Source organism: Pangasianodon hypophthalmus, chromosome 26 (assembly GCF_027358585.1).
Source record: "Pangasianodon hypophthalmus isolate fPanHyp1 chromosome 26, fPanHyp1.pri, whole genome shotgun sequence".
NCBI classification, from domain to species: Eukaryota; Metazoa; Chordata; class Actinopteri; order Siluriformes; family Pangasiidae; genus Pangasianodon; species Pangasianodon hypophthalmus.
In genome coordinates, this window is record NC_069735.1 from 7,072,970 (window position 1) to 7,092,528 (window position 19,559).

The 19,559-nt window shown below is 39.9% G+C and overlaps 1 protein-coding gene across 3 annotated transcripts in view; it reads right to left on the bottom strand.

The window, feature by feature from the left end:
- The window catches only part of LOC113537750 (fibroblast growth factor 14), a 65,971-nt gene that overhangs the window by 20,770 nt on the left and 25,642 nt on the right, over positions 1–19,559 (bottom strand). Inside the window, exon 1 of one of the 3 annotated variants that reach the window (XM_026932383.3) lies at positions 5,938–6,126. The exons of 1 other annotated variant lie outside the window; for it this stretch is intronic. Coding sequence is in view for 1 of the 2 variants with exons in the window: in XM_026932382.3 (XP_026788183.2) it covers positions 3,758–3,950 (193 nt within the window). In the remaining variant the exon portion in view is untranslated. Of the gene's footprint in view, positions 1–3,757; positions 4,746–5,937; positions 6,127–19,559 lie in introns of those variants that run through there. One more of the 3 variants, XM_026932382.3, reaches the window with a different exon arrangement.

Sequence of the window (19,559 nt, forward strand, 5' to 3'; positions counted from 1 at the left end):
GCATTTTCTGTCTTCTTTTGTGTCATTTGTTGGTGTTAGTCTCTAGGACAGTATTTAGTGTTGAAAGTATTGTTTTAAACATTAAACATTCTTTTAATTCATTCATTCATCTTCAGTAAAGGCTTTGTACTGGTCACAGCCAATCCAGGGAGCATTGGGCACCATGCACACACACATTCACACACTCACTCACACCTAGGGACAAGTTTGCCTAGACAATCCACCAACCAGAATGTTTTTGGAAGGTGGGAGGAAACCAGAGATCCTGGAGGAAATCCGATCATGGTGAGAACATGGAAAACACTACACAGACAGTAATCCAATCTCAGCATTGATAAGATTGTTTATTAATTATAAGATGTTCCATTTGTAATAAAGTGTCAGCTGTCATGTTTACTAGTTACGATGAAGTTTGTTGTGGATAAAATAATTTTATTTAGTGAAGTAGGTTTCAATTCAACTTTCATGTCTGACCAGGAAAATAACAACTAGGCAAGTACAGGAAAAAACATCTTAGTACTCTTCTACTGTTAAAGGATTAAAGAGTTAATACAGGTTTGCACAGACATGTCGCTAGATGGTTGGGTGTTATGACATGCACAGCAGTATGCAAGCAGTGCAGAGAGAGAAAGGCTAAGAACAGCAAGGCTCTCTCCCTGACCTTGCATGTCAGGGTGAGAGAAACTTATCAGAAACATAATGTTTGTAATGTTGATACTTAAGTATTTAAGAATATTCAAGTATTTAAAAATATTTCAACATGAGACAAATGTCTTATTTAGCTGTTTGAAAAATCCTTCTATGGAACTGAAATGCATCTGAATATACTGCGTACATGGATCATTTTAAAATTACTGTCACATACTGCTGCCATGCAAATTCCAACAAATGGTTGCTCCCCTCACACTACTAATTATCACCTCTGACATGTCAAATGTCTATGCGTTATGCACAATCCTCACAATATACTTTATACCTTATATTTCAAAAGAAGGATGGATTATTTGAGAAATCTAATTGGACAATGTTAATTAGTTTTGGATAAGTGTGGATATAGATTTTTTGCACTAGAGCTGGATGGGCGATATACAAATACACAAAACAGTAACTGAATATGACTTAATCGAACTTATTTTTTGTTATTAGCAGTAGTAATGAAAGACAAAATATTAATAAACAAAGATATACATTTCTAGGGTTTTGTCTTAGCTCTATCCATTGATTATCCATTAATTATTAATTATTATCTCATTTATAGCTTTACTTATTTTAAAAGTGATGAGTGTCCAATTTTTTAATGCAGGTATTTTTAGGGAAATTGAAAAAAATGCCACATGTAGGTACTACTAAAGCCACATGTAGGTACTACTCAAGCAATTTGCAGCGTATAAGAATGATATGCCATAATGAGTTAAGACAGAAATATTTTTGTTTTCTGCAACAATACTGTATATCTCATTTCTGTCCATAGAATGTGCAGATTATAACACCTCTTGCCTTTTTTATGTCGCAATCTATCGTGAAAGCCACTAATATAGAATTAAATTGAATACCACTATGTCACCCTTGCATAAAGCAACAAGCTGTAATTAAACGATTGTGGGTCAGGAACTAGCAGATCCCTTTAATGTCAGGCAGTGCATTGCAATGCATTTAAGTATTTAATTTTTAATATCAGTTGAGTATTATAAAAAAGTGCTTTCTCATTTTATCTTTCATTGTGTATTATGAAACATATGTTGATGGAAAAATAGGTATACCAACAGGTATAGCCAGCAAGCACACATATTCATGTGCATGTCTCAGGAGGGTAATTTGGGAAATTTAGGACTTACTTGCCATAGCAAGCTGTAAACTGTTTTCAGTAGCATGGCATGTAAGAAAAAGACAGAGCACTGAAATCAACTATATTTTCAGAGGTTATTTGTTTATGGATGCAAGGGTGTGTATATGTGTGTGTGTGTATATGTGTGTGTGTGTGAGAGAGAGAGAGAGTGAGAGAGCGATGATGAGGTGTCTCTGTGTATAGCGCCTGCCTTGCTGTCGACAGGTTGTCATAGCTGCAGTTATGCAGTTAAATTGACTTGATAAAGCTCAAGTGGGTAGAAAATTAATGGCTTCCTATAAAGCCTCCATAACACAAACACAAATGTGGACATGCGCATAAACCCAAATATTCATCATTCTATGCAAAAAAAAAAAATACTCAAAACTCAGTCAAACTCTGTGGCAAGAGCCTCTTCGTTAGACATTGCTCAGGCTAAATAATCCAACACACATTCTTGGTCCATTAAGAACTTCTGTGTTAACACAATAAGCACTGCCTTAAATAAAGGGTACTACGGTCAGAGTTTAACAAAATGGCCGTCACCTGTTATAGTATGACTTCCTGTCTCTGTCATTACTTCTCCCCCCAGGCTCCACGCACACACACATGCCAGTCATGTCTATTATTCACAGTATGATATTCCGCCCTGACAAACACTTAGATACAAACACACACACACACACACACAGACACACACACACCTCTTGATATAGACACAAAAACCAAAACCACCCACAATGTGCCAAAGCTTCCATCTGCTGTGGCTTTATAAGATGTTCCTGTGATGTAGGCCACAGATCTACCTAAAGATAATAAAAGTGGATTAAAGCAACAGGCCAGGATATACCTCACCGGAAAAAAGCGACTCATATAATAATTCTAAGAAAGAGGTTGAGACAGTATAATACAGACATTGTAAAATATTTTAGACTACAGTTGCCCTAACTTATCACTGTGGCAGTGATGCTGATAATTCTCTACTCAATATACACACAATATACAATCATGAACATATTAATTGGAAGAGACAATATATCTTATACATTTTAAGTCATAGTTACCAAAAGAAAAACACCTGATTTGATTCGATAAGAACCAGTATATCGTGTTAAGATGAAATAATGTTTAATGCACTCTCAACAAATACATTATATTTAATTAACGTAATCTCCATACCAGTCCACTAGAAGCAGTAGCGAATGTCACCTGTAATCATGTGTGTCATAACCACACCCTCCAATTTTGTTTATAACCACCAAGCAGCAAATTTAGGAACAGCATTTTCCAATTGATACTAAGGGAACACCTTTGTTTTAGACTACCATGTGAGTGTGAAAGCAACAGCTAGGTCTGGCAGAAATCACAAATTAATTCAGATCATTCAAAGCGCTTACAGAGCAATGAATCAGAACCAGACAACATGCATTTTTCAAATGCAATGTTCCTCATATCAGGCCAGAAATAAAGCCTTTGACCTATGAATAATAAAAGCTTCATCTTAAAATCGCCGGACTCTCAGAGCAGGAGATAATGCATCTTGGCCTTTAATCAGCCTGTCATATGTAAGAGTTACTTAAATCTTACTTAAACCTGGATCTTGTTGTCCAAAAGATGTTTGCAGACACACTATGTGCAGGGGAAAAGTGTAAGCATGAATAAAATATCAGCAATATATTTCAAAGCAAGAAGTGTCAGATAAAATCTGAAGGGATCTACTCGTATTGCCTCTGAGAAGAGTAAGTGTAATTAAACCGAAAACAATATATTCTCTTATCACATCCAGCCTAATTAGCTGCTCTAATCTGAAAGAGGATAAGGCGAATCTTTCAGTGCTACACAAGGATGCTCTCAGGTCTAATTAAACACAAGTGTGCCCGAGACGCAACAGCTTCGAGAGCAAAAGGCACCCTTTACTGATTTTGCTCACACCTTGTCTCCGTAGTCTCCTCTTCTTGAGGCCAAAGATTCGCACTTTGGAGAAGATGTCGACCAGGTTGCTGTTACAGAAACCCTTGTTCTTATTCGGGCTTTTCCTGCGTCGGTGAGTCGCCGGTCTGTGCAGGTGCTGCTCGCGCGCTTGTCGCTTTTGGCGAATCAGACCGCTGGCGATTGCCGCTGCCATGTCTTAAAAAACAAATGAAAAAAATACACACGCTCCTCCACCACCACCACCACCTCCTCCTCCTAAAAACGCAGACGGCAAAAACCGGAACGGGTTCACCTCCGCACGCGCAGAGCAAAACGACACGGAGCGATTTGTTTCTTCTTCTCTCTTTCTGTCCCTCTGAGTCCCGCTTTTGTCCCCGTTCATTACCGAAGCTATAAAAAAAAACAGCGACTTTTTTTTTTAAGGGTCAGGGCAGAAATGCTGGCGGAAAAAGTCCAAGCGCCACACGTCGACGTGTTTATCTCCACCGCGAGTCCACATAACCTGCGTGCGCCGTCACACACACACACTTCAGCAGTGTAAAAGCTCTTCTGCAAACACGACTCTGCCCGACTTCTGGGATGAATCTCCGCGCCTCCACATTTTTTTTAGTTCGAAATGAATAACATCTGAGCGCTAAGGATCCCACCAGACCTGTTATCGCCAGGACAAGAAAGCATTACAGCCTATCAGGATCTTCTCCCAGCACTCTCCTCCTCTCCTCTCCTCTCCTCTCCGCTCCCTCTCCTGACACTGACACACAGCACAGGTGAACACTGCTGGATCTCCGTGTCGGGGAGTTTTAACGTCCGCGTGTTTCCCGTGAAGAGCGTGTGTGTGTGTGCGTGTGTGTGAGTGTGAGTGTGTGTGAGTGTCTTGCCGGGTGTGGCAGTATGGTCGCCTCACTCGCACGCGCACCAAGTTCACTATGAAAATGACTATGCAAAAAGTGAGGGGGACGAAAGGAAGCATGCATGTGTGTGTGCGCATGTGTGTGTGTGTGTGCATGTGTCTGTGTGTGTGTGTGTGTGCATGTGTGTGTGTGTGTGTGTGTGCGTGTGTGTGTGTGTGTGTGTGTGTGTGTGTGTGTGTGTGTGTGTGTTGGGGGGGGGGTGGGTGGGTAACTGGGGGACAGAAGGGGTAATACCCTGATGCATGCTTCACTACTAACTTTTTTCTCATGGTGGTGAGATTTGCTCCCCCCAAAACTTATCCCTTGTGGACAGATGGTGCGCTGGACCGATTTCATGGCAGTGGTTTGCACGTTTTGTCTCAAAGGGAAAATGAAGTATATTAAAATCTAGATGTTTTGCTAAATGTGCCCATTCCCATATTAACCCCCGCCCCATCCCCCAAAATGTGACATTGACTAGGCAATATTCGGCAATATTCGTATCATGTCATCAGATAAGAGAATTCTTATCATAGACTTAGTTAGTCTATTATATTCAGCTTGAACACTGATGAGAAGGTCAGAATGAACGTGGAAAATGTCACGATTCACACACACACACACACACACACATACACTAACAAACAAAATCAGGATTGCAAACTTCAGCAACAGGCTGCACATCCTTAAACAGTGTTTTGATGCACATCTTTTTACACCTTTTTTTTTTTTTTTGCTTTTATTCTACGCCAATAACCTGCAGCAATCTTCTGTATTAACAGTACAGTTCAACAGTAACACATATTTCACGTAATAAAAATCCACGTTCTTGGCAATAGTCAAACAAGATGAAACTCAAGAGAGCCATCTACTGTTTGAGCCGTCTGTGTAAATGCTGCGGGTTTAAAAATGACAGCAGCTCCTCTCTGTTATCTTGTCATGGTGTGTAGACATGCTGGCGGAAAGCAGACGCACTGCAGGGCTGCCGTGAATATGCAATCAAAGCGCGTGGGTGAATACAAGTGAATGAATATGTGTGTGTGTGTGTGTGTGTGTTGGAGGCGGCAGATAACTAAGCCATGCTAAACTAGTGCATATGCAAATAAAACCAATTATTTTAAGCTTACAAATCTTCTAAAAAATGTTGTCAAAAGTCAAACCACACTGTGGCATTCTAAATTATGTGTCTAAATAATAATAACACGTTTTTAATTATTTCTTATGTCCCACAACGTAGTTCCTTCCTTTGAATCTGTGGTTCAAATAACGATAATTAGGTGATTTTCTCACCAAAAGCTTGGTGTTGTCTTCAAGCGGGATTACGGTAGTCCTGCAGGCAGTTTAGGGACCTTGGATAGCTCCCGGTCGATCAAGCACTTATGACGAAACTGTATGTATGAAGAAGAAGAAAATCTTTTTGCACTTCATCATAGAACACAAAACTACACTCTAACACAGAGGTTAAATCTAAAGTACTAAAAGTTTTTTTTTTTTTTTTTTTTTTTTTTTTTTTTGTCTCTCTAGAGAGAAAATTTTCCATTTAAGAGCCATTTCGTTTGCCACACTTTGGAACCCTTAATTGTGCAATGTAGAACCCTCCAGGGTTTCCTTTCATTGTATCTTTTTAAAAAGCTACAATGACCATCTAAGAACCTTTAATGAACATTTTTTGTGCATAATGTAGCACACAGGCCATGGCACTGCAATGGTACAAATGTTTCACACTTTTGTTTCACGGTCAGTTTGCTTTCCAGATATGTTTGCATCATTTGTCTGAATACTAAATATTCTTTAATTGTTCAGTAGCTTATTATCGTTAAAGGTCTTCGCTGGTATCCTGATGTTATAATTCAAGAGATCCACTAGAGGGGAATATGAAGGACTAGTTTTCTTCTGTCACAGCAGCTTGCAGCAGTGGGTTATGATATAGGCTATACGAACTAAGACATTCAAGTGTATAAGAATAGTCCAAATAATATAACAATGACATAATGCCAAAAAAAGATGAAAAGATAAAACTAAATACAAAATAATAGATTAGTTTTGTTTATTGCTCTTGGATTTCATGTGTCCCACCATTTCATTATGTATAGTTTTGACTAACTAATCAAACCAATCTTTGTTGTATATTGCAACATGGTCCTGGAGGCTAGACAGGGTTAGTTCAGGTAATAAGGTAAAGTAAGACAAATAAGCTTTTGAACAACATGCTTTGTGAAAGCCAAGAATCAACTGCTTAAGCTCTACCTGAATAATTGTTAAAACACTATAATAATTATTCTGATTGGTCTGCCATCATCACAGGGGTTGTGGTCAATCTTTAAAGGCAGGCTGTTCAGTGCAAACACATGGTAAGTTCAGTGAAAACCTCAAAACCTGATATGTGATGTTATGTAAGTTGTATTACAGGATCACAAGTGTTTCTGATGACTGACTAAAATATGCAAAAATCTTACTTCCTTAAAAAAGTGCTTATGTCACTGTGCATCTTTACCTGAACATGTTAGATAAAGTAGGATAGTATTATATGCTTTAGTCACCCTATAAAACAATGAACTAATATATGTATGCTACTTAACAAATAATCACAATTAGTAAAATGATTTTTTTGTTATATGCCATATTTTTTTTTGTAGCACAAAAACACCTATGTTGCAGTTTGTAGCAACTTGAATGATTAACATATTCGATTTTTTTTCTCTTTTTGATAAACATAAAATCAGCCAGAGTCATCTTTCAATTTGGTTTAAATAAAGTATTGATGAGAATAATTAGCACATTATTTTGACAGTATAATGTAGTCATTATTATACAGTATTTTCAAATAATACTTTAATAAATACAGCTCTATTAGTTCATTTTATAGCTACACATAGCTCCACCTTTATTGACTATCATTTTTATTGTTCAGAATGGCCATAGCTATATGATTATGATGAAATGAAGTGATGAAAAAGATTAACTGACTGAAATTTATGTTTGTTAATATTGTCAGTGAATATAATGTATTGCTTAGGGATACTTTGCTCAAAGTAAAATATCAAAAGTGTATGGTGTCTATATGGTTGGGGTGACAAATTCACTAGACTAACTGTCCAGCAAAAATGAGATACAAAAACAAGGTATAATGATATGAATGTTTTGTAACGTACACAGAAGTATGTGGACACGTGCCCATGACACCAATGTGTGCTTGCTGAACATCCTATTCCAAGGGCATGGCATTAATATTAATATCCCCCTTTTCTGTTACAACAGCCGCCACTCTTCTGGGAAGGCTTTCCACTAGATTTTGGAACATGGCTGTGGGAATTTCTGTTGCCAGGCAAGGAGACCTGGGGTCAAGTCAGTGTTCCAATCCCAAAGGTTTTCAGTAGGGTTGAGGTCGGGACTCTGTGCAGGCCACTTGATTGCTTCCAAACCAACCCTGGTAAACCATGTCTTTATGAACTTCCTTTTTGCACAACGGCATTGTCATGCTGGAAAATGATGGGGCTAGACCCCTTAGTTCCAGTGAAGGGAATTCATGTGTCTCCAAGTTCTAGTCTTCATAAAAAAAACAACAACAACAACTCTGCAAAAAGGCTTCTTATCTATTGTCGGCAGTCTGCTTCCAGACTCCCCCATACAAGCTCACTATAAGAGTTTAAGTAAACCACTGAGGACTTGCATTTGTTGGTCTGTCTAACTCTGAAGTGTAATAGAGTCAGTGACTCACTATGTCTGGTCAGAATTGTGTAAAAAAAGAGAAGGGCTGCCTTATGGATATAACACTGAGAGTTTATAGCCTAGCATCCTCCCTTCTGCCATCACTACACTTTATGACACATACAACATTTATTGACATATTTGTGTATGAAATGAAATTACTTCTGCTAATCTCAAAACATAATTTCTAGTTACCATGTTGCAAGCCTTCTTGCCTGTTTTTTTATTTGTTTTTTTCCCCTGGTTTTTGTGATTTTGTCTTTGCCTTGCATATCCTGTTTGTAATTCGCCTGACCTTCTGCCCCTTTTTGACTATGATTAAGCTAAGTGAGTTTTTTGTATCTGTATGCTATTGCCATCTTTAATAAAAGCATTACCCGCAACTGCAGCCGTCTCTCCAATTTCCTTTCTTGCCCAAATTTTGTGTTACCCATTCAGATCATGCACTCAGAGAATGTCTGTTATGTTACAGCTTGATTGACTCCAATGCCGGACATCATAGATGGCACCCTCGCCAAGAAGTGCCACTCCCTTCAGTCACTGCAACACTCTCTCAATGTCCAAGCACTGGATAGAGGCCCCATTGGAGGGGTCCATCACCCACTGCACTGAACTCATAACCCTCCACATCAGTGCCATGCACCAGGAACAGATATCTCTCCTTGTCACAGTCACCAACAAGTTCCCTGTGGATGCAAACCCATGACCCTCCAAGTCTCCAAGTTCCATCAGTCTGCATTGCATCAACAACCACTGAAAGCCCCAAAATCTAGTCCCATGTGGAAATCCCCCCGAGTACCATGAATTCAAGGAAGTCTTCAGCAAAGTCAAAGCCAGTGGACTACCACCACACTGCCCCTACAACTGTGCCTAGCAGGAGACAGACCTTCTCATAACTGCATTTCCCCTTTGTCCACCAACAAAACCCAAGCCATAAATGAATACATCGAGGAGGCTCTGAAAAAGGGGTGCATTTGCCCCTCAATGACACCAGCATCTGCCAGTTTATTTTTCATTGAGGAAGGTGGGGAGGACTTCGGCCATATTTTGACTATCGAGGCCTAAACCAAGTCACTGTCAATTTCCCCTATGCCCTACCACTGGTCCCAGTGGTGTTAGAACAGCTGTGGGGGGCCAGAACATTTTCTAAATTGTACCTGCGGAGCACATACAACTTGGGGCGTATCCTTGAAGGAGATGAGTGGATTACAGCCTTTATCACCACCTTTGACCACTTTGGATACTGTGTCATTCCATATGGGCTATCTTCAGCACCATCAGTGTTCCAATGTTTGATCAATGACATTCTATGGGATATGCTGGAGAAATTCATCATCGCATACACTAACAACATCCTGACCTATTCCCCAGACAAGAAAACACACGTCAGCCACGTCAGACAGATACTGGGCATACTACTCACTAACCAGCTCTATGTAAAGGGAGAGAAATGTGAGTTCCATGCATCTAGAATTGCATTCTTTGATCACATCATTGGCCCAGTGGGGGGTGCTCTTGACCAAGACAAAGTCACAGCCATCACTAACTGGCCCCCACAGAATATCGTCAAGGAACTGCAATGTTCTCTAGGATTCACAAATTTCTACTGGAGGTTCATCTACAGTTTCAGCAGGATAGTGTCACCCCTTCCAGCCATGCTAAAGAAGGGACCCAAGAAGCTGCAGTGGAATCCTGCAGTGGACCAAGCTTTCAAACACCTCAAGGCAGCATTCACCTCAGCCCCCATCCTGAAGCATCCTGACCCCTCCAAGCCATTCTTAGTGGAGGTAGACACCTCTGCGATGGGGTGGGGGCTGTCCTCTCACAGTGGTTTGTGGAGAGCCCCAAGCTCCACCCACTGGCCTTCATCCCCAGCAGAAAATAATTACGACATCAGCAACCAGGAACTCCTCGCAGTCAAACTGGCTCTCGAAGAATGCCATCACTTCCTGAAAGGGGTGCTTCACCCCTTCACCATTTTCACAGACCATAAAAACCTTGAATATATCAAGACAGTCAAGAGATTAAACTCAGGCCAGGCATGCCGGGTTCTCAGTGAGAGGTTCTATGCCCTGCCCAGTGGGAAAGCACAAATTCATCACTCGAGCTCACACCTCTCCGGCCACAGGACACCCCGGCACTCACCGGACCCACCAATTCCTCCAGGGCAAGTCCCGGTGGCCCTGTATGTTCCGAGATATTCAGAGGTTTATCTCCTCCTGCTCCACCTGTGCTCAAGCCAAAGTACCTCACATCTTACCCGCTGGAAATCTCCTCTTGCTGCCTACACAAGAGAGACCATGGTCACATCTACCCATACCTGGCCTGCCATCAGCATTCGAAATGGCGGAGCTCATATTCAATCACGTGTTCTTTTACTGTGGCATTGCAGACCGGGGAGCTCAGTTCACTTCACATGTATGGGGAGGATTCATGGAGAAACTTGGCATCTCAGTGAGCCTAAAATCATGTTACCATTCCCAGGCTAATTGCCAAGTGGAAAGAGCCAATCAGAAGATTGGGTGTTTCTTACGCACATTCTGTGTGGATATTCAGGAGGACTGGGACCAATTCCTTCCCTGGGCAGAATATGCACCGAACTCCCTCCAGCACTCAGCCAACAAGTTAACTCGCTTCCAGTGCATCCTGGGATACCAGCCAATGCTGTTTCCGTGGAATGCTAACCCAACCGTCTCACCCGCAGCATGGTTCAGGCAGAGTGAGCAAGTGTGGGAACAAGCCCACCAACAGCTCGAACACACAGCCAAGGTGACCAGGGAGTTTGCAGATCAACACAGAATGGAGACTCCCTGCTATGAACCAGGTGATCAACTTTGGTTACCCACCAAGGACAGTCGCATTACAGAGGGGTTTCTTTGCTATATTGGGCAATTCAAGATCCTACAAAGAATGACTGGGGTTGCGTACAAACTGGACCTGCCATGTCATAGCCGCCTAGCCCCATCATTCCATGTTTCACAACTGAAGCCAGGTCCCCTCGCAGAGAACCTCCCCTGACACTCCCCCAGCAACCCTCGACATCAAAGGAGAACCAGCTTACACAGTAAAGTAAATCCTAGATGCACACCAAAGGGAGGGCAAACTTCAATACCTCATTGAATGGGACCTGAGGAGAGATGCTGGGTTCCTGCCCATGATGTCCTTAACCCCATGTCATGCCACCCGAATCGCTTCAGTGGGGTAGGTGGTGGGGACTGGGGACGCTGTTTGTTCTGTCATGTCAATGCCAGAATTGGTATCCAACTACAACAGTATAAAAGGACTCTCATTTCGCACACACAACGCGAAGTATACACTCTATTTTTTGTACCAGTTGATACCAAGCAATTCATTGTTATAGTCTACCTGGTTTTTGATCCTGCTCTGGTTTTCTCTACTGTCTATCCTATTTCAGTTGCCTGACCACTGCCTGTTTCTTGACCATGTTTTTGTCTCATGATTTGGATTTTCCTGCAAGCTTTATAAATAAAGCCATTGTTCATCTGTATTTGCATCTGTATCTGACACCTGACACATACACTATATTACCAAAAGTATTCGGTCACCCATCCAAATGATCAGAAAGTGTCCTAATCACTTGGCCTGGCCACAGGTGTATAAAATCAAGCACTTAGGCATGCAGACTGTTTTTACAAACATTTGTGAAAGAATGGGCCGCTCTCAGGAGCTCAGTGAATTCCAGCGTGGAACTGTCATAGGATGCCACCTGTGCAACAAATCCAGTCGTGAAATTTCCTCGCTCCTAAATATTCCACAGTCAGCTGTCAGCTTTATCATAACAAAATGGAAGAGTTTGGGAACAACAGCAACTCAGCCACGAAGTGGTAGGCCACGTAAACTGACGGAGAGGGGTCAGCGGATGCTGAAGCGCATAGTGCAAAGAGGTCATCAACTTTCTTCACAGTCAATTGCTACAGAGCTCCAAACTTCATGTGACCTTCAGATTAGCCCAAGTACAGTACGCAGAGAGCTTCATGGAATGGGTTTCCATGGCCGAGCAGCTGCATCCAAGCCACACATCACCAAGTGCAATGCAAAGCGTTGGATGCAGTGGTGTAAAGCACGCCGCCACTGGACTCTAGAGCAGTGGAGACGCGTTCTCTGGAGTGATGAATCATGCTTTTCCATCTGGCAATCTGATGGACGAGTCTGGGTTTGGAGGTTGCCAGGAGAACGGTACATTTCGGACTGCATTGTGCCGAGTGTGAAATTTGGTGGAGGAGGAATTATGGTGTGGGGTTGTTTTTCAGGAGTTGGGCTTGGCCCCTTAGTTCCAGTGAAAGGAACTTTGAATGCTTCAGGATACCAAAACATTTTGGACAATTCCATGCTCCCAACCTTGTGGGAACAGTTTGGAGCGGGCCCCTTCCTCTTCCAACATGACTGTGCACCAGTGCACAAAGCAAGGTCCATAAAGACATGGATGACAGAGTCTGGTGTGGATGAACTTGACTGGCCTGTACAGAGTCCTGACCTGAACCCGATAGAACACCTTTGGGATGAATTAGAGCGGAGACTGAGAGCCAGGCCTTCTCGACCAACATCAGTGTGTGACCTCACCAATGCGCTTTTGGAAGAATGGTCAAAAATTCCTATAAACACACTCCTCAACCTTGTGGACAGCCTTTCCAGAAGAGTTGAAGCTGTAATAGCTGCAAAAGGTGGACCGACATCATATTGAACCCTATGGGTTAGGAATGGGATGGCACTTAAGTTCATATGTGAGTCAAGGCAGGTGACCGAATACTTTTTGTAATATAGTGTATATACACTGTACTGTGCAAAAGTCTTAGGCACATGAAAAGAAATGCTCTAAAGCCTTCAACAATAATGAAATTAAACATTTAAAAAATATATATTATAAAAAGCAGTAAACAGTAATAGATTAAACAAAGTCAATATTTATATTCTTAGTTTAAAAAAAACATCAGTAGTCTCAAACGTTTTCTGTAACCTTAATTTTTTTTGTTGGAAAAGTAGTGTTTGGAAATATAAAATGTTTTTGTACTGACTTAATAATGCAGATGCCTAAGGGGTATATATACAGTCCCCTCTGAAAGTATTGGTACAGCAAGACCAATTCTTTTTTTTTTTTTTTTTGCTTTACACTGAATACAGCTGGGTTTGAGAACAAAAGATGAATGAGAGCAGAATTTCTTTTTTTTTTTTTTTCAAAATTTCCTGATATTTACATCTAGAGGTGTTAAACATTTGGTGATGTCAGTGAGTATATATAAATACAGTTTGCATGTCATTTAATTTGGAGTTTAGCATAAATAGGTAACAAATTGGTGCCTTCAAATATGCAAATACTTTGCTGCTTCATAAGCAGCATTATGGCAAATTGTCCACAGTGTGGAGCTGTGGTTCAGGAAGATAAATGAACCTATGACCACACACAGACATTGAAGCATTAGGATTTTTTTTTTAATTCTGTTCTGTGGAGGGTGGATTACTACATAATTCTAAGTCTAGCAGTGCTCTATGGTCATGTGTATGAGACAAAGCTTAAACTGAGCGGGCTAAAGAAAATAGACACGTGAAAACATCTTGGATTAAGATATATTAGCAGAACTGGATACATTTACACCACTGAGCCACCATATCATACTGTATGGGTGAATCATTAACTAAGTAACACAGTGGGAGAGAAGAATGTGAGGGAAAGAAGACAGAGCATAAGTAAGCAATTCAGAAAACAGACATAAGATCTAAAAGAATGCAGACTGAGATACTGTAGAGGAGAGATGGATATGATGTAAGAGATGATAGATTCTTTGGGTCAGTCTTACTGCAGAGAAGAAGGAGAGCCATCTATAGGACATACATGGTAAAACAGTGCAATAGGGCCTACTAGCAATGTGTTTCATCAAGCACAGAAAAAAAGTGTGAAATCCTTACCAATACAAATCATTAAGATCATTTAATTAATATATTTCAAATTCAAAGACACATTGACCTCAGAGTAACAAAATGTTAAATATGGTTTTGTGAAATATAAACAAAATTGTGATTCCCTAGTATGCAAAGTGATTTTGTGCTGTCTATGTGCATATATATATATATATATATATATATATATATATATATATATTTATATTGCTAATATCTGAGAATTTCTAATGTTTTAAAATATTGTACTGCTAACATATCAAAAGAGATGGCTTATGTCAATGAAACATGCACTGCTAAGTAGTGAATAGAACAGGGGGACTAAATGCAGACACTGAAATGAGCTGATTTTCAGGCTGGCCTCAGCATTCCTCTTACCAGGTTTGTGCTATTCTGCTCATACGTAGGTGACAGGAAAGATGCTCATGCATACGTTTGCTGATTTGCTGAGTCTCTCCTTGGCCCTTCCTCCTATGGCCTAATTGATGGAGTGAAAGGAGAGTCCCACTGCAGTGGTAATCCCCCCCCCCCCCCCCCCACCCCCAACCGCACCCCTACTAGACCTGTTGCTAAGCAACACGGCTTGAGTGGAACTCCCAAATCCCAGAAAAGAGGAAGTTGGAGAGGCAATCACCTGCAGAATGTGAGCTGACGCAGCAATGATCTCAACTCAAAACTATCTGTTTTTTAAAGGTACCAATCTTCCAGTCTCAGCACCAAAACATTAACTAGTTTAAAGAACCGCTTGTTATTGGTACATTGGTACACACAGAACGCGTCTTTTGTCACTTTGTCAAAGACTTATATGCATGATTTTTGCTAAAGAAATCTCATGCTGATGATTTGAACAAATGCAAACACATGCAAATGCTCCTATACCCCACACATACACACACACAGTCACTGATCAGCCATTGTCACTGTACTGCAGAGGAGCGTCAGCAGTTACAATATGATCAGTGCAGCATTGCATTCATAAACAAGGAGGGTTCTCTCTCTGTCTCTCACTTGTTCTCGCTCTCTGCAGCTCCATACACAGGGGGAATGAAGAGCTAATGCTTACAGAAAGAGAGAATGGATAAAAAAATATGGCCTTCATAAAACACACTACTTTACAGCTCCATTTTCCAAGGTACAATAACATAATATTGTGTTTGCCCAGGCTTGAAGAGAAAACTGTTCTACTTTATATCTTTGAAATATATGCCATATGTATTAATACTGTTAATTATATACATATATGCTCACTGGCCACTTTACCTGTACACTTGCTCATTTATGTAATTATCCAATCAGCCAATCATGTGGCATAAATCAATCAACCCAAAAAAAATCAAACATCAGAATGGGGGAAAAGGTGATCTCAGTAACTTTGAGCGTGGCATGGTTGTTGGTGTCAGATAGGCTGGTCTGAGTATTTCAGAAACTTCTGATTTCCTGGAATATCCATGTACAGAATGGTGTGAAAAACAAAAAACACCCAGTAGTCAGCAGTTCTTTGATGAGAGAGGTCAGAGGAGAATGGCCAGACTGGTTCAAGTTGAAAGGAAGGCTACCTTAAATCTAAAAAAAAAAAAGCCATATGAAATCGTAACTGAAATTTGCTAACAAACATGTTGGAGACTCAGCAACCATGCAGAAAAAATTCTCTGCTCTGATATACCAAAATTTAAATTTTGAGCTTGGCACAAAAATTTACAGGAATGCACTTGATTGACATATGAATGTTGATTGATTCTTCTACAAAAATTTTTAAAGTGCTTTGTTGAATCCGCTGAAATACTTTGCCAGTCCACATCTAGACCGTGGTCTGCCAGTTAGCAACCCTTTTTCTATGCTGTGTGTTGCCTTTGGACCACTGTTTTTGACTGTTTTCGACTCATTCTCTGTTGCCTTTGGATTTCTAATGTTACACTTATACCAATACCAAAAATCCCATACATTAGCTAGCACATCAGTTAAAATTGCAAAACTGACTCAATTTTAATATGGCAGATGTCAGATATTGGCCCTCAAGCAAACTGTGACCAGGTTTTGTAGAATTCTATAGACTGTGTGATTTGTTGTGATTTTTTTATTGTTTTATGCTTTCCTTTGAAATCAATTTAATAGGGATCTTTTGTGTGAAAATTGTGCTGTTAAAGTTAAGTTAAAAATGGTAATCTGCAGTATACCACAATGGGGTCACAAACCTGATACATTCTCTCCTCCCCAACTATCATGTGTAATAACTATTGTAAATTGTAAAAATATATTCTATACAGCATAAATAAGTATGTGAATTAAGAGTTTACACTGTGTGTTCTTCTGCTATATTGCTGTAATATAAGACATTAATTTAGTAGCTATGTAGGAAAAGAGCAGCCTACTTTTGAGTACTCATTTTAAAATAAGTGGTCTAAAGTCTAAATCATATGTAAGTCAAACTGTTTATAATGCAACTTACATAAGCAAATTCAGTCAATGCATTTAACTTCTTCAAAACTTCCTACCTTCTTTCTCTTTCCTCTCCAATAAGATTAATTTATGAAAAAGATGCAATGTCAAATACTTCCAGTGGTTGCTACACTTCACTTGTAAACTTGAACTTTTTAAAATGTCTATAACTGTACTAGCGATTGAGACAAGTTTTAAAGAGACACAGATTAAGGAAAACCTTTAGTTTTATTATAAGTTTACACTGCTGAGAAAGAACACTGTATAAAAAAAAGGCCTATCCAAAATTAGCTGTTGCTTCAAAACAAACAAAAATATAGCCAATCACAAAGAGCTTCACAAGAGCTTCCACATCATGCGAATAAATCCTAAATCATAAATCAACAAATCACGTGAGCTTCCACAACAGACTCATATGGTTGCCATATCCCATCATTAGAATGACACAATTGCTTCAACAGAACTTCCTTCAAACTACAAGATCATTGTTAGTTGTTAATAATGTCTGACAAAAACAACCTCCTCTCAAGCTGCTTGATCTTGAGAACATCAATCTCGCCTTGTTATAGCAAATGCACTTTAATCATGTGAATCTGTCCAGTTAAAGAAAAAAACAATACAGAAACCTGCATAGCCCTTCCAACTACGGAAAAAGGTTATCATATTCAAAACTCTCACTAGAAATCAATAGTTAAAAGAATGTTTTTTTCTCTTATTGGACCATCAAATCAGAGAGAGAGAGAGAGAGAGAGAGAGAGAGATAGAGAGAGAGAGAGACTGGCATCTATGAATAATTCAGATGTCATATGATGAAATATGGAGAAAGGCCTGGGGTGACTGACAGTAATGTGTCTGACACCTTCGGTGGCCTAGACAAATGAATGATCAGATTAAGAAATTCTCAAGGTGCCAAAATCAATGCACTGCTGAACAATCATTTAATAGCATGAATGAATAAACAAATTGTCTCAGCATGAGTGATCATATGTGATGCAAAACAGTGGTGACTAACGATGAAATAAAACCAGAGAAACCAATTATGCAAACTGTGCTTATAATACCATGGGATGCAATATCACAAAATACATATAATGTATTTAATTGATAATATAATGAATTTATGAATTATTTTGTATCAGATTATGTTCCGTACTTGTTCCATACATGATTGGGTCTGCACCTAGGTCCCAATAAGTCCAATAAGCATTCCCCTGGCTATAATGTTGCATTACATAACAAGCAAGCTCCAGACTTTTCTCTAGCTCCTAATGCATATAGACAGAGGAGAGAGAGAGAGATTGTGGGGACTGGGGGAAGGGGTGGATTTAGGCCACTACAAATTTAACAGGATTGTTAGCACACATAGGGTGGAGAAAAGATATTGCAGCTTCCTTAGCCCTTATTTACCTGGCAAAGTGCTCTAAAGCTCACTTTTCTGTTCTCATCATGTTGCTCTGTTAAGTTACACATAGACATGCATATTGTGTTTCCTACAAGAGCTGTTATGCTATGGAAAGTTTTGTAATCTGCTTGTCTAACACTTGTTTTCACAGTTGGGTGTCTGTACAGAGCATTGCGGTCTTAGAGGCTGTGTGAAAAAGGGTTGTATATTAGAAGCCTTTCCAGAGAGCAATCCATTTAAATGTTGCTAATTGTCATAGGAAAATTTACAGTAATCATGTACTGTGATCAGGTGACACCAAAGGGGACTACATACAAGTAAAAGCACATACAGGACTGTGCAAAAGTTATAGTCACTCTATTTTTTTAATACGTATTTTTTATTTATTTATTTTTTGACTTATGCATTTATAAGTCAGTACAAATATTTTGGATTTCCAAACCTTTTCGAAAAATTAAGTGTTGCAGAAAAATGTTTGCTAAAGAAAGCAACATAGTTCACATAGTGCACCACTATTCAGAAAAAAACAAAACAAAACACATAATGAAGGCTGTTGGGTTTTGCCTGCAAAACAAGCAGCAAGAGTGCCACTCAGAGTCTTCAGAAGAACTGTAGCAGATTCTCTAAAATGTTTAGTAAAACTTACCAACCAATTTCCTTATAAAAGTTCAAAAAGTGGACCTGAGACTTTTAAAGCAAAGGGCTGTCACACCAAATACTGACTTTAGTTTATTAATGTTTACTGCTCTTTATAGTATTTTTTTAATGTAGAAATATTTAACTATTTTTTGAAGTTATCTTTGCTTTACAGTATTTATTTGCATGTGCCTAAGACTTCTGCACAATTCTGTATATCCACAGTAAAACATGACTGTGGATCATTGAGGCTTTATTTTTAATGGGATTGTTTTGAAGGGCTCTTGCAGACATTTTGGAGCTTGAACCCCAACCATCTGCTCAGTAACCCAGTGCCTTAACCACTGAGCCACCACTGCCCTTGGTCATGGAGATGCTGAGTTTCATCCCAGCCACTTCACATTCAGCAACAAAAGGTTAGTGCAAATAACAGGGATATTACCTCTGTACCCCCATACTGGAGACCTCTCCAGCATTAGTTGCATCTTGATATCATGTCCATGAAAGCCATAAACAGGAGTGGAACCATAAACAAGTTTGACTTAATGCCAAGAATGTTGACACAACTCTCACTGCATTCATATAGAGACCGGATCATACAAAGCATTGACCCATATACCCCATACTCCTGCAGGAGCTTCCAAAACAAATGCTGAGGCACCTGATCATAGGCCTTCTCCAAATCCACAAAAACACATGTAGACTGGTTAAGTAAATTCCCAAGACACCTCACAAAAATGTTTCCTGGCCCCGCAGTGTTCCTCCTGAATCAACAATCAAATGGAATCTACTCTCCATAACCCTGGCATACACTTTC